Below are 16,139 nucleotides of genomic sequence, written 5' to 3'. Positions count from 1 at the left end.
GTAAGCTGTCCTGGTACCCAGTCCTGCTATCAGGACTGCTACTATTGCCTTTACATTTCACTATTTACTCGTTGGCTCGCTTTATGTTTGTGTGTCTCCGCCTGCCTGTGAATGACACAGGACAATTTAGAGGACTTTATTCTATCCTTCTCCCAAGTAACCTAAAAACTGAACTCAGGTCACTAGGCTTTGGTGACAAGCACCTTTTTGTTGAGCCACCTCATCAGACTTTCTGGAAGTTGTTTGTTTGGGTATTGTGACAAGGTGCTGTGTAGTCCTGGATGACCTTACACTTCTTTCTTATTCAGAGGAAGCTGACCCTGAGCTCCTACTTCTACCTCTCAACTGTTACTTTTATAGGCAGGCGTGTGACATGTGCATTTTTATTGCACTTTCAAAATTTGGGTCACATTTCTTTGGACATTCATCTCCCCTAAGAGCTTATGCATCTGTGTTCTCAGTCCCTCACCTATTGACATTCACCTCATACCCAGACCACACCCTTCTTCTGCAAGGACAAGGAAAGCTTAATAAATAATGCTATCCCTGTAGTTTATCTGAATCATCACATGAGAACGACAGTAATACAGCTTCAATAAATACCATAATATGTTTTCTTGTACACCTTTTCTTCCCTAGTTAAACCAAAAATTTTGTTACTACCCTGTTCAATAGGGAAAATTGAAACCATTGTTCAAAACAAATTCTATTTAGAGTGTAAAATAACAAATGGGTTCATGAAATTGTTATTGACCACAGGGAGTGGTACAATGGGGTTCTGCTTTATCTCATTAAAAGTATATCTAGAGCAATGGGATATTATTCTCCAATAGAGGGATTTTGAGGTTTTACACAAGGTATACTGTAGCAGCTTCATCCAATCAGTAGCTTAAGAGAGTTTATTGTCCTGATTAAAGAAAATAAGAAAAAAAAGATTCTTAAATATTGACTCATATTTTCAAGATTCTAAATGATCTGAGCGTGTTTTCAAACATGAAAAATATTGATGTGGATCCAGTCTCTACATAAGTCAAAAGGAATGTCTCTATGTAAGTTAAAAGCATGATTTTATTAATTGTTTTTTCTCCCTAATAGGATACTCAATACTTCAAGCTATTATGGAAAAAGCAGGACAGAATGGATGGCATGTCAGTGCGATATGTGTGGAAAATTTTAACGATGTCAGCTACAGGCAACTGCTAGAAGAGCTTGACAGAAGACAAGAGAAGAAGTTTGTAATAGATTGTGAGATAGAGAGGCTTCAGAACATTTTAGAACAAGTAAGTCTCGGGCTTCATCTTATTACTCAGGTTCACTGGATAAAAATGTTGACCATTCCAGATCTGTCTCTATGTGTCTTCCAGTTCAGAGTATGAGAATTAGGAATTTCCCATGATTTGTCTCTATGACAAAAAGACAGTTCTTTACTGCCAAAGGTCATTTAGTTCTTAGGTGAAGTCAAAGTTAGGAGTACTGCTTTACACCTTGTAAAGTTACAAACCATAGAAGAACACTTGCTAGTCACCGGGAGTTCTTGGACTTCATTAATATGAATTTTGAAGATTAAGTGATATCAAAATGTTGGAGAATTTTAATGGGCCTTTTTGTGTCCTTGAGAGTTAGTTGCATGAAAATTATCAACATAAATTAGCAAAGCAATGAAATAAAAGATGATTAGGTAGAACATTCTGTGCTGTGTTGTGCTTCCACCAGATGTTTTAAATAAATGCTACCTGTCAATCATAAAGATGATTTTTTTTCAACTTTCCTTCAGAAGGGAGATTCTTTGAATAAAGATTCCAATAAACAGCTCTTGATTCAACTTGAAAAGGGTAGGAAAAGATAAAACTGAGCTTTGACATTGTGTTAAGTGGTAGGAAAACACCATGCAGTTATAGATAGCATTTCCTGAACACAATGATGACTTTGAGATTATCTTCCACCAAAGTCGCAGTGCCAGTTTGCCATCTAGTGGTTTTGGGAGGTTTGCTCATAATTATCCACAAATATATTTGGAATAGTGTAATTCAGAGTTAATTAATTCGTTATGTATACTTTAACTGCAGAATTCTGCAGTTGGGTTTGAAATAGAAAACCTATCAGTTTGGAGTTCATTTACAAAACTCATTCATTTTCGTTTTCAATGATAAAACTTAAAGCCAAAATATATCTGTGATTCCTCCTTAACACTCACAAGCTCTGGATTATATGACATTAGTTTTAATATATTACCATTTCCATGTATAGATTAGTATCTGGAAAAGTTTATCATAAAATATATTTTGAATTTTTAAAATGAAACAATACTGTATTATAAGAGGAATTGGTAAAATATCTACCTCTTGTTATCCCTTTGTAATAGACTTAAATTAAGTCTTCAGATCACTTACATTTACTCCTCAGTAGCAACCTAGGTAAATGAAATTCATAATGACCGTTTTGTGGAATTCCAAGGAAACCTTCTCCCTGACTTTCATAAGCAGAGCAGTGACTCCAGCTCTAATCTACTTCCACAACCACTGCTCCTATAGTGAGACTTTGAGTTGTTTGACATGAACAGCTGAAGCTTTGTAAATAATAACCCAAGATGAATCCCACATAGCACCAATTCTAACAACTGCCAGGATTGCCAAGTGCCTGTCAGAGGCTGAGTGAGTTTCAGAGAGACCCTCCACTTAGCACCTGTGCTTTAAAGACCCAGGCTGGGGCAGATAAGTCGGTACTCAAAGCCCACTGACCTGTTTCAGAGGCTTAGCTGGTTTCTAAGAAGAAAATTGGCATACCTGGGTACTTTAGATAAACTCTAAACCTTAAATGACTCTGTGAAGTGACTGGTCTTCTTTTTCTCCTCTTCTTCCTCTTCTCCCTCCTTCTCCTCTTCTTCCCCCTCCCTTTCCCCTTCTTCATCTCCCTCTCTTTATCCTCATCTTCCTCCTCCTCTTTTTCCTCCTTCTTATCCTTTTCCTCCTCCTCTTTTTTTTCTGTGAACATTTCAAAAAAATTAGAAACTTGAGCATCTACCATTCCTGTTCCTTTTTGCTAATGTGTGGCTGATTTCTTTACTATCAGGGCTACCTATGTAGGAATAAAAATCCAACTTGTGACTCTGATAGACATCTCACAAAATATGACAAGGTTCTGTAAGATGTCTTCTTGCTTGTATAATAATGATTTCTCCCTTCAAGAAAAACTGTGTCTGATTGGAAATAAGATTGTTTCCTATTATAGCTCTAAACAAAATCACTTGTAACATTTCTACTTTAATTCTGTATTTTATGGTGCTGTGGATTGAACCCAGGCCCTCCTTGACTGTGTTTGGCAGGCTCTCATTATCACTGAGCTACATCTCCAGCTCTTGATTTCACTATTGATTACATCCTAACAGAATAACTAATCCAAATGCTTCCAAGAATGTGTGCAATGCCCTGTTTCAACAAAAATCCATGTTCATTACTTAAACAAACAGCAGAAAAAAGTAACCACCAGAGATTGACTAGAGAATGTGAAAGGAGAGATGGGGCAGATTTGATGATGGATACAAAAATCATACCCACACAGGAGAAATAAATTCTAGCTTCCTGACAAATGGAAAGGTGACTATAGTTGACAATGTTGTATATTTTTGAAATAGCTAGGAGACAACAATAGCTTATATTGTTTGGGGAGTCTCTTGAACTAATTTTAGGTGATAGTGGGGATTTTATTAAATCATCTATGGCTTTTGAGGAAAACATTGTCAGCCCAAGTAGCATAGCTTCATATGTATCTTATAGATGAAAGATAATTAATATATAAGTAGATGATAGATATATAGATACATAGGTAGATGTATGTGTACATGTGCATGTTTGTGTGTGCATGTGTATATACATATACATATACATGTATGAATAAATAATTTAAATATAAAATAATATAATTCCTTAAGACTTTTTCAAATCTCCTTAGTGTAATTTATTCCTCTTCCCCACCTCTCCTTCTCTATTGACCTCCTCACTTATCCCCAATTATACCTTCCTCACCAATTTTCCTAACTTTTATCATTTTTCTCTTCACATCACTTGTATTCTTCTATTTTCCTTTCTCAGTCCCTGTGCCCCATCCCATGGAGAGGATTTTGAATGTCTCCTCACAAAAAAATGAGAATGATAGTGATTGTGGATACCATAAATATCCTGATGTGATCAACACAAAGCATAAATGTACTTGAATACCACCACTATTTGCATCCCAATGATGTATGCTTATAACATCAATAAAAGCTGTTAAAAAGAAATACTAAATAAGCTTGATTAGAAGAATGTCTGAAAAGGTAGCCCTCTCTCAGGAAATTCACACAATGAAAATTAAAAGAGTCTGTTCTGAAATTTCTAGAAGAACCAAAATATCTTGTGGTGGCTTGCTATCTACAATTGCTTCTTTGACATTTTAATTTGTGTCAGTTTCCAAAAGCCTAATGAAAATAGATCACATGCTATCATTTCAAAATATATGTATGGTGATACATGCAGCATTGTATTTTCTGCACTCATTTCCCAAATTATTTTATGCCATGAATGTATTTGCTATTTAAAACAGCAGTTAGCTATTAACTCTGAAACATTTCTAAACATGAACATTAGAATGGTAAAGGAAGCCTAGGCTTGAGGATGCCTCTATGCTTGATACAAATCTCTGAGATTCAGTCTACCTCAGCAGCAGATCTTAGCTAGTCACAGGCAGCTCACTGAGGGTGGAGCTCTAAACTGTGCATAGTTAAGCTGCATTCTCCATCACTTTTGGTTTTGGTCCATATATGCTGTCTGACCGTGATGAACTTTCAGAAACTTGAACCTGTTCTAGTTCTTCACAGGGCCTGATTCTAGAATTTTAAGTGGAAGTCAAATTAAGAGCTTTAAGTTTGCGGTAATTTTGTCTTTTGGGCAAGAACAAATATGTGAAAAACAATGAGTTTAAGCTATTGTCAATTCATGTTCTAAAGGAAGGAACAGGAAAATTATGTATTTATATAACACTGACTCTGCCATGTAAGGCACCAGGAATGTAACAAAACACTAAACTGAGCTTATTGCCATTTAGTTGAACCAGCTCCAATCAAATAAATTGCACTGTTTTGCTTTTCTAAATTTTCTAAATTCAATGAACAAGTTGATCCACACATGTAAAACCTAAACAAACAACAGGAAAGAAACTAACAGAAAGCTGGAGAGGTGCTCAGGGTTGAGAACACTCATTGTTCTTACACAGGACCCAGGTTCAGTTCCCAGCACAAGCTTGATAAAGCTAGAACTGATCAATTGTCTTCATATCAAAATGCATGTTTATGCTAGGAACCCTTTATATATTATTTTTATACATGTTTGTTATTTAAAACACCCCAAACATAATACTCTGCCGGAGAACACTGAACTGTCTAAGTGCCATCCCATGCCCTAGTCTAACCTAGTGGCCAAAAACAAACAAACAAACACCATGGAATTTGATCTTAACTATATTTTAAATATTGAAAACTGTCTCATCTGGGGCTGGTGAGACAACTCAGCTGTTAAGAACACTGACTGCCCTTGCGAGGACCAGAGTTCAGTTCCCAGCACCCACAAAGTGGCTCACAGCTGTTCGTTGCTCCAGCTCCAGGGAATCTTGTAGCAAGGCCACCAATCAGCTCCCAAATCATGACTTGGAGACTTAATAATAGTTATGAATGCTCGTCCTTATCTTATGCTCATTTCTTGCTAGCTCTTACAACTTAACCTGTTTCTCTTCATCTATGTTTTGCCTCAGGGCTTTTTACCTTTTTTCCCTTCTGTATGTCCTACTCCATCAAGATGGCTGGTGGCTGCCTGGCTGGCTAGACCCAGGTGTCTCCCTCATTCTCTCCAATCTCTTCTCTCTCTTTCCTCCAATATATTCTCTCTGCCCACCAGCCATACCTGTCCCTCTCCTGCCTGGCCACTGACCATTCAGCTTTTGATTAGACCTATCAGGTGCCTTAGGCAGGCAAGGGGAAACAAACATAACACATCTTTACATAATTAAACAAATACAGCATAAAAAATGCAACACATCTTTGCCTAGTTAAAATAGTATTTCACAACAGGATCTGATACCCTCTTCTGGCCTCAGTGAGGATTCAGACACAGACATCATACACGGACATACCCATATCCACAACAGCTATAAACAAAGATTAGTAAATTGTTTAAATTTTTCTAAATTGAAAAAAAGTGGTCTCATGAAAATCACACTGAGATCTCAATACTGCTCAGACATTCTCCTCCATGGAAAGTCCATAGGCCCTTGCAGTTAGAACTGCATTCCTACCATTCCTGAGACCCTTTTATCGGGACACCTGACTCTGACACTTGGGATTATACAAGCTAAATTATACCATTTTAAAGCACAGATGTGTTTTCACTCTTTCAAAGATAGTTAAGGAATGTTTCGAGGATATTTTTCTTGTGTTTTTTGTTTCTTTGTTTGTTCATTTGTTTGCTTTTTAGGAAATGCATACCTCAATGCTTAATTTTTCTCTTCCACACTTTACATAAGGTAAACTGAATTGAAATGATCTCAAAAAACACTGCTTCTTCTATATAAAAATTAATATAAAAAATTTCAGGTCATGTGTTAGGTGGTGAAACACTATATAAATTTACACATGAAGTATAACCAAACAACAGAGTAAAACGTCATAGCTTTTCCTGAGTATTTATTAATTCCAAAAATATGTACTGAATGATCTCTCTCTCCTCTCTCTCTCTCTCTCTCTCTCTCTCTCTCTCTCTCTCTCTCTCTCTCTGTGTGTGTGTGTGTGTGTGTGTGTGTGTGCATGCATGCATGTGTATGCACGCATGCATGTGTGTACACATGTGTGTCTGCATGTGTGACGTGATACACACGGTCAGAAGACAACTTTTTTTTTCTTCTTTAAAAAATTATTTATTTTGCTTTATGTGTATGAGTGTTTTTTTTTTTATTTTCCCCCCTCCCGCCCCCACCCCACCTTCTCCCCAACCCCTCCCCTCCATTCCCATCTCCTCCAGGGCCAAGACTCCCCTGGGGTTTCATTTAAACCTGGTGGATTCAGCACAGGCAGGTCCTGTCCCCTCCTTCCAGGCTGAGCAAGTGTCCCTGTGTAAGCCTAAGGTTCCAAACAGCCAGCTCATGCACTAAGGACAGATCCTGGTCCCATAGACTGGGTGCCTCCCAAACAGTTCAAGCAATTCAATTGTCACATTTATCCAGAGGGCCTGATCCAGTTGGGGGCTCCACAGCCTTTGGTCCATAATTGATGTGCTTCCATTCGTTTGGCTATTTGTCCCTGTGCTTTTCCAATCTTGGTCTCAACAATTCACACTCTTACAATCCCTCCTCTTTCTCCACAATTGGACTCCTGGAGCTCCACCTGGGGCCTGGCTGAGGATCTCTGCATCTACTTTCTTCAGTTATTGGATGAGAGTTCCAGCACAACTGTTAGGGTGTTTGGTCATCTGATCACCATTCTAGGTCAGATCAGGCTTTCTCTCGACCATTGCCAGCAGTATCATTGTGGATTTCTGGGGACCTCTCGAGCACTCTGCCTATTCCTGTTCTCATGTGGTCTTCATTTATCATGGTCTACCATTCCTTGTTCTCCCTTTCTGTTCTTGATCCAGCTGGGATCTCCTGCTCCCCTAAGCTTTCTTTCCCTCAAACCTTGCCCTTCATTACTCCCACTGTTGTCTGGGTTGTTCATGTAGATTTATTTCATCCATTTCTCTGTCATTGGGTGATCCCTGAGCAGACAACTTTTGAATAGGTTCTCTCTCTCTCTCTCTCTCTCTCTCTCTCTCTCTCTCTCTCTGTGTGTGTGTGTGTGTGTGTGTGTGTCTGTCTGTCTGTCTGTCTGACTGTCCTCTCTCTCTCTCTCTCTCTCTCTCTCTCTCTCTCTCTCTCTCTCTCTCTCTCTCTCTCTCATATGAATATATTTGTATATACATATGTATTCCCAGATAAAACCTGTTGAGTTTACTTGAATGTATGTTTTCAGGGCTGACCACTTGGCATTGCACAACCAATTGGTGTGCTCTTCCCCGGGAAAAACCATTTGTCCTGCTCCCAGCTTTCCTCAGTTGCCTATAGTTCTTTCTATACAATTGAAGCCTCATGGACTTTTCCCCAAGCAATTGAGCATGTTCATTGTTGTCCTCCCTGTTAGGCTCATGTTGGGTGGTCATGTTGCTGAGACTTTATGGGTGTAACTTCTGATGTTTTTAGGAGACACAATCTCACACCAAACACCCTGATCCTGTAATTCTTAATGTTCTTCCCACCTCCTCTTGTACAATGCTACCTGAGCCTTAGGTATGAGAGTATTTTGTAGATGTTCCCATTGTGACTGAGCTCCAAAACTTTGCCTCTTGATTGGTTGTGGTTTTCTGTAGTGGTCTCTATTTGTTGCAAAGAGAAATTTCCTTGATGAGGGGTGAAGACTACACTTATCTGTGACTATAAGAACAAATGTTTCTAGATTTTTGTTAGGGATTATGCCAGTTAAGTACATTAGTATTTATAGATTCTCCTCCAATGACTATGATTTCACTAGCAGTTTATTTAGCTGGATTTCCAGTACCAGTCATGATACCCCTCATGTTGAGTGAGTCTTAAGTTCAATTAGAGAGCTGTTGTTATCACCAAGATATGTGTACCACTACTACATCCATAGGGCTATCTTACTATGCTGGTCCTTGATGTGATTCATAGGCATTATAGCTGGGTAGGACTACTGGTTGCTTCTCTCCTTTGAAATCTTGCATGGAGCCTTATGGTACCATAAAAGCTAGCCTTCAGGGAGAGGACATTCAGGTCAATTATTTGTTGTGGCTGCATATCTGCTCTCATATTTGCTTCCTATAAATTCACTTTATAAGTACTTACATTCTCTTTTACTTAACTACTTGAAGTATTAATATTAAAAAGCCCCAGTGAGCTCAGATGCAAAAATATCCTACTGAAATACAAGTAAAGATATTAACTCTGGGGTCATACATGTTACATTTTTAATTAACCCCACTTCTACCTATTGAATATGATTATACATATGCAAATTGGAAAATGCATGATCAAAAAGCTATTAATATGTTACTAAATGCAGGGAAGGTGCTAGTCCCCAAACAATGAAATAACATTTCATATAAACTTCAAATGATTTAGTTGGATTACTGGTAAAATTGTAGTTGGCCCTGAAGGGAAATGAGATGTGGCCACTATGGTAAAATGGCAAAGTTTGGGATGTTTGTGGAAGCTAAGGAAATAAGTGAGTAGAGACCGAGAATATAGGAAGAATGGCCTTAGCTTATTTTTAACAGTGTGTTAAACTGTTAGATTATGTCAAGCATACAATGTATTTTGATCACATTATCCCACCTTCCTTCCCCAGACTCCTCTTGGATTCATGTAGCAGGCTTTCTTTTGGGCCACCAACCAGCTCTCGTATTCATGAAACAAAGACTTGTTATTAGTTATCTTATGCTTGGCCTTATCTTAGCTCTTGTTTTAATCTGTTTCTCTTTATCTACATTTTGCCTAGGAGCTTTTTACCTTCCTTTTATTCTGTATATCTTATTTCTTGTTTCCTCGTGTCTGGCTGGCTGGTGACTACTTGGCTTCTAGCCCTGGGCTTCTCCCTCTCTTTCGTTCTCATTCTCTCTTCTTCTGTTCTCCTCCAGAGTCCAGCTTTCTCCTTGTCCTTATTCTCTCTGCCCATCAGCCCCGCCTGCCCCTCCTTCACCTAGTTATTGGGCAGCTTTCTATTAGACCAATTGGGTGCTTTGGGCAGGCAAGGTGAACAGCAACACATCTTCATAGAATTAAACAAATATATCACAAACAAATGTAATACATCTTTGCCTAGGTAAAGTAATATTCCACAACACAAAAAAATGTAATACATCTTTACATAAAGTAATATTCCACAACAGATTCATTCCTCTCCTCTAATACCTAAATTTCTTGTTGTTTGTTATAAATAACTAAGTCCGGTGTGTGCCCTCCACTGGCAAACCATCCACCTAAAAAGACCACACCCTTAGAGAAAAATGATCTTTCCAAAAGTTTTCAACTGCCAATAGCTGCTCAGCTGGAGTGGGGGCTTGTGGGCTGCTACCTCCTCCATTATAAAAAGTTGACTGGCTTGATCCTGTCCAGGTTTTGTGCCAAAACCAACAGATGCTATGAGTTCATATGAGCACAGTGGCCCTATCATGTCCAGAAGACACTGTTTCAGTCTGGGCCTACCTAAATCCTGGCTCTTCTAATCTACTTGTCCCCTCTTTAGAAATGGTATCTTAGCCTTTGGAGGAGAAGTTATGATACAGATGTCCTAATTGTGGATGAGCACATCACAGATACTTATTCTCTACACTTTGACCAGTTCTAAGTTTCTGCATTAACTGATTTCCATTTGCACAAACTTCTCTGATGAGGTCTGAGTCTGCACTAATCTGTAGGTATAGAGATATGAATTTACAAGCCAGAAAAAGGGATTAGAAATTATATTAATGACAATTTATCATACCAATATCAAACATAAACATCATAACACTGACTTATTTATATATACTCCTGGATTTGCAACTGAATTATTTGACCAGCATCATTGATATTTCTAAACAAGTATCTGTTTGCTGAAACAGAAGCAAGAAAAAGCAATTGCATGATTCAAATTCATTGTATCTCTTAAGCATGTATCATTGAAAGGACAAACTCCTTTTACAGTGACAGATAGCTGGTACATCCTTGCTGACTTGTTTTTTCAAAACTCTAAGCAGACACTTGATAGTTACGATTTATGAAGTCACATTGCCTCTTTCATTTCAGGTGGTCCAGCTCCTTTACCACTACACCAGCTTGTCATTATGAAAGCTGATAATTATATTTTACAGCCAAGTCTCCACATTAATATCACTTTCCTCGGACAACATGACCAACCACCCTTGAAGAGGGCAGAAGTATACAAGATTTATAGTTTCCATCTTAAACTTTTTCTTTCCTGAAGCAACAATGTCAAGTATACAGGTGGTCTGTACTCAAGGTGAAATCACTCAGACTTATCACTAAACATAAAATATTCTCTACTTTGGTAAAACCCCAAATCTGACATTGTCCATTTAATTTTTTTGTTTGTTTGGTTGGTTGGTTGGTTTTTCAAGACAGAGTTTCTCTGTGTAGCTTTGCACCTTTCCTGGAACTCACTCTGTAGCTCAGGCTGGACTCAAACTCATAGAAATCTGCCTGCCTCTGTCTCCCAAGTACTGGGATTAAAGGCAGGCACCACCAACACCCGGCCATTGTCCATTTGAAACAATCAATATGACAACTTAGTAAATGTCTCCTGTGCTGATTTGTGTGTGTGTGTGTGTGTGTGTGTGTGTGTGAATTTGACACAGCTACAGTCATCTGGGAAGAGGGAGCCTCCAGTTGAGAAAATAACTCATCAGATTGGCCTGTAGAAAATCTGTGGGACATTTACTTTATTAATGGTTGATATGAGAATGTCCAGGCCACTGGGGTTGGTGCCATCCCTGTTCAGATGGCCCGGAGTTCTATAAGAAAGAAGGTTGAGCAAGCCATGGAAAGCAACCCAGTAATCGATGCTCCTGCACATCCTCTCCTTCCATTCCTATCTCAAGGTACCTGCCTTGAATTTGTGTTTTGGCTTCCTTGATGATGTGTAGATGTAACCGTCTTGTTAAATAAGAAACACAAAGTCAGTTGCAGAGTTAAAAACCAAGAGGTCAGAGCAATAGCTGAAAGCCTTACTCTTCACTGCTTCTGCTGTCTTTCCTCTCCCCAAGAGACCTACTTCTGTGTGTGTTTTCTTTTTATAGACTTTCTGTTCTGCTTTCTCATTGGTTGTAAACCCAGCCACATGACCTCCTCCTCATTGCCTGTCTGTACAGACCTCCAGGTCTTTTATGGTTGGTATTGAGATTAAAGGCATGTGTCGCCATGCAGGCTGTATCCTTGAACACACAGAGATCTGCCTAGCTCTGCCTCCCAAGCGTTGGGATTAAAGGCGTGCACCACTACCACCCAGCTTCTGCTATGGCTTGCAAGGCAATTTTATTAATATACAAATAAAATCACATTTCAATACAAATAAAATATCACTATATTTCCCCTTTTCTATTTTAATAAAAAGAAAAAAAGGAAAAAAGTTATAACTAATATAAGAAAAACTATATACAAAAGTATAATAACTATATACCATATATACAAGCAATAAATACCTAAACAATGTCTAGTCCATTTGCATTTGACAAATTCAGAGAAAATAATTCCATTATATATCCTATTTTGGTAAGTCCAAAATGTACCTGAATCACTTTCTATCCTAACTTATATTACTAACAGAACTGTCTTATAACGTCTTTCAAATTTATATACTTACACCTCTTAGTGAGTTTCTTTTCTGAAATTCTTAACAAGGAAAACTATAACTAACTGATCTTCAACTCCCTCAGAGACCCAAGAAGGAAATAATACTACCTAATAAAAAATAAAAACAGGAAGTGCATGCAAACAGCTTCCAAAAAAAATATGTGAATTGACAGAAACAGCCAGCTGCCTGGACAGTCACCTGAGGTTTCTCTGCAGTGTTGGGAAATCATCGTCAGTCTATAGGCTTAGTGTATTTGACAGACTCATTTGTGAATTAGGATGTACACAAGGTCAACAATTTGACCTCACATTTGGTGAGAGCAGTCCATGTACCAGAAACACCTGAATTCCATTAGTGTCATGTCGTGATTCAGGATTTTAAATTCTGGAAATTGTTGATTTTTTTTTTTTTTTACACACACTGTAACTTCTAAACCAAATAAACCCTTTACCACTCTTGCTTTTGATTATGACCTTTATCACAGACTAGAAAGCGAACTAGAATGTCTCTTTGCTGGCTTTTCTTTATAATTCTGTCAGCTTTGTTTTTCTTCACCTTTGTGGCAAGCTTCTCAAAGGAAGTTTGAATTGATGGATAAATTATAGGGTAGATACATTGAACAGATTTTAAAATGTACAAATTCTATGCAAAATCTCATACATTTATACCTGTACATGAAGTAGGTCTTCAACAGATAAGAACAAAAGGTGACTACGGTAAAGGGAATTAAGAGATGGGATGGACTGATATGGAATTCAGTGCTCACCCAGACAGAGGAACTTTAAGATCAGGAAAGATAACAAGTCCAAGCTCAGATCCTATGTAAAGCCAGAACACTCTCAACAACACATTCAAAATGGAGTAGAAAAGTATGTGCCAACTACTTAGGGCATCCATTAAGTGTATTTTGTCTTGGCCTAGGCTTAGTATGTTAATAGAGCCATCTTTCCTAAGAGTTATTACACCCTTCTTCATGCAGATTAAATTTTGAATTTGCACCACACATAGTGATTTAAAAATCTAGAATCTGAGAAATAATTATAAAAGTGGCCACATACAAATACATACTATTTTGGGGGTAGAGATACCTTAAGGAATATTGCTGGAAAAACTTTCAAAATTGAAGATCAGTCCTCAAAGTCAGAAAGTTTGAACCATGTTCCCAGTCCCTGTTTTTAATTTATTATCTGAAAATATGCCTACATGGGCCTACATATGAAGAGGGAACATATAAAAATTCCTCAGGGGAAAGGGTCCAGACAGAAAAAGTTTGAAGCTCTTATATAAAGTAATTTGTGGATGCTGGATAGTGTGCTAATACTTTTATTGCATCTGAAGAGTTCAAAGTAGTAGATTCGACAGTAGGGGAGTGGGGTGGATGGGAGGAACTGTGGTTAGGATGCAAAATAAATGAATAAATTTAATTGATAATAAAATAATAACAGATGCTTCTCTGGGCAGACTGAATCTAAATACATCCCTTAAATAAGTCAAAAGGCTAAATATTATGCATTCCCTGACAGAGAAGTGGAGTTAAGTTGAGGTTTAATTAAGGGTAGAAATATGGTTTAAATTCACTGGCTTTTTTTTTAACCTCCACTTAATCCTTTTCTTTAGAAATCTGTTTATTTTATTAGAATGCATGAACTTTTTAAAAATGAAACAAATGGAAAAATAAAAATGAAGCGTTCTAGTCATCTTTCTAAGTACAAGCCCCTGGAACCAGTGCTATATTAGTCGTGACCAATACAGTGCCTTCCTAGTAATTATCTTTATCTTATTTCCACCTGCTTTCTCCTGTGCTCATTGGAATTTGTCTGTTGCCACCAAAAGAGGAGATCTAGCAGTTCTCTCTGCATGTCAAACCATGCATAAACAAAAAATTGCATTCATTGACATTCCTTTGTTTTATTTCACCTCTCTGATATTTATGTTTTTCAAAAGTAAATTCTTTGAACCAGAATTATTTTGTTTCTCTGCTAATAATCTACTCCCTTGAGAAATACATATGAACAATTGGACACTATTGATCTCTCTGGGAAAATTATAATATTATAGCTTTTCCAAAAGGGTAGAGAAAACTATTTGTAATTAATAAAGTATGAATGAAATTAAATAAAAGTATTGTTTTAACAGTGTATTTTAGTGTGGTTTATGAGGTTTTCTGATTATAACGTTCCATTTGTATAAGTCTCATGACATTGTTTTCCCATCACATTCTATAGGAAATTATACTGCAGTAGTTTACTTTTTTGTGTATGCATGGCACACATGTAGAGGTCAGATTACAATATGTACTGTTGGTCTCTCTCCTTCCACAAAGTGTGTCCTGGTAATCAAATGCAGTCCATCAGGCTTGATAGTAAGCACCTCTATACAGTGATCCATCTCACCAGCCCTGGTTAAATTTGTGCTTGCTAAGAACTTCATGTATGACTAGAATGTGTTTATATCAAAATCGCATCCCCACTCCCTTCCCTCCAGTTCCTCTTCTATTGCCATCACCCCTTTCCCCAAATTCATGTACTCTTTCAGTGTTTTAAGTAATGTTTTAATAAAGTTAAATCTTCTCTAATTTCTTGTATTAATAGATTGTGAGTGTTGGGAAGCATGTCAAAGGCTACCATTATATCATCGCAAATTTGGTAAGGAATCTTGTTTTCTACTTTTACTAAGAATTTGAGTATTTAGGATTGTGTCTTAAAATAATGTTCTAATCAATGCTTAAACTACATCATTTACTGTACTTCAGGTTATGCTATTGTAATAATCACCATTTTTTAATGATTTAAATAATTTTAAATGATGATCATATTTTAATTCAGTATGCATTTTATGCAGATTATATTGGATCTGCCAGGGGACATTTAAAAGTAATTATAATGTTTTCTTTACCATGATGTCACTTATCAATTAAATACTGCATATTGTCTGTCTAAATGATAAATGCTAGTCTATAGATACATATATTCCCTAATTTTAAGGAAAACAAGATATAATGGCTAGTTATACAAATATTTTGAATGGGAATGACATGTTTTTAAACTGCATCAGCCTTTCAACTCAAATAGAGATTAATAATGAACAACATGGAATGAACTGCTTGCACACCCCAGACAAGTCTTTGTAGAATATCAAACAAGGTTCTCTGAGTACTTTTGGTTAACCCACCATCTTGGAGAAATTGGCTGTGGAAAGTCACATCCTTTGTTTTATTATAGGCAAGTTTCAACTTTGTCTTAGTTAGGGTCTTATTGCTGTGAAGAGACACTATGACCAGGCCAACTTTTATAAAAGAAAACATTTAATTGAGGCAGGATTAGAGTTCAGAGATTTAGTCCATTTTCATCATGGCAGGAAGCATGATGGCATGCAGGCAGACATGGTGCTGGGGAGATAGCTGAGAGTTCTACATCTGCATCTAGTGACACACTGACAAGGCTTGAGCTTCTGAGATTTCAAAGCTCATGCCCTAGTGACACACTCCCTTCAACAAGGCCACACATCCCTAAAGGCCTACAGGGGGGCACATTTTTATTCAAACTGCCACAATCTAAGACCTTGATCCGCAATATGACTGATCCTAGGGAAGGCAATGATACTTCCTTTTTTTTCTATAATTTCCCATCATATATTTCTAAGAGAACCTTATTCTTGAAGCAAGAAGGAAATCTAGTAAAGGATAGAGAAGAGACTCAGTCCTGTCATTTTTCTGCAT

General features: G+C 37.5%; 1 protein-coding gene across 8 annotated transcripts in view; it reads left to right on the top strand.

The window, feature by feature from the left end:
* Positions 1 to 16,139, top strand: part of Gria4 (glutamate ionotropic receptor AMPA type subunit 4) — a 375,087-nt gene that overhangs the window by 272,575 nt on the left and 86,373 nt on the right. For all 8 annotated transcript variants that reach the window (XM_036191822.1, XM_036191821.1, XM_036191820.1 and 5 more), the window contains exons 5-6: positions 1,096 to 1,280; positions 15,013 to 15,066. In XM_036191822.1, the coding sequence (XP_036047715.1) occupies positions 1,096 to 1,280; positions 15,013 to 15,066 (239 nt within the window). The remainder of the gene's footprint in view (positions 1 to 1,095; positions 1,281 to 15,012; positions 15,067 to 16,139) is intronic.

Source organism: Onychomys torridus, chromosome 7 (genome assembly GCF_903995425.1).
Source record: "Onychomys torridus chromosome 7, mOncTor1.1, whole genome shotgun sequence".
Taxonomy (NCBI): domain Eukaryota; kingdom Metazoa; phylum Chordata; class Mammalia; order Rodentia; family Cricetidae; genus Onychomys; species Onychomys torridus.
This window is presented reverse-complemented; position numbering and strand designations above follow the sequence as displayed.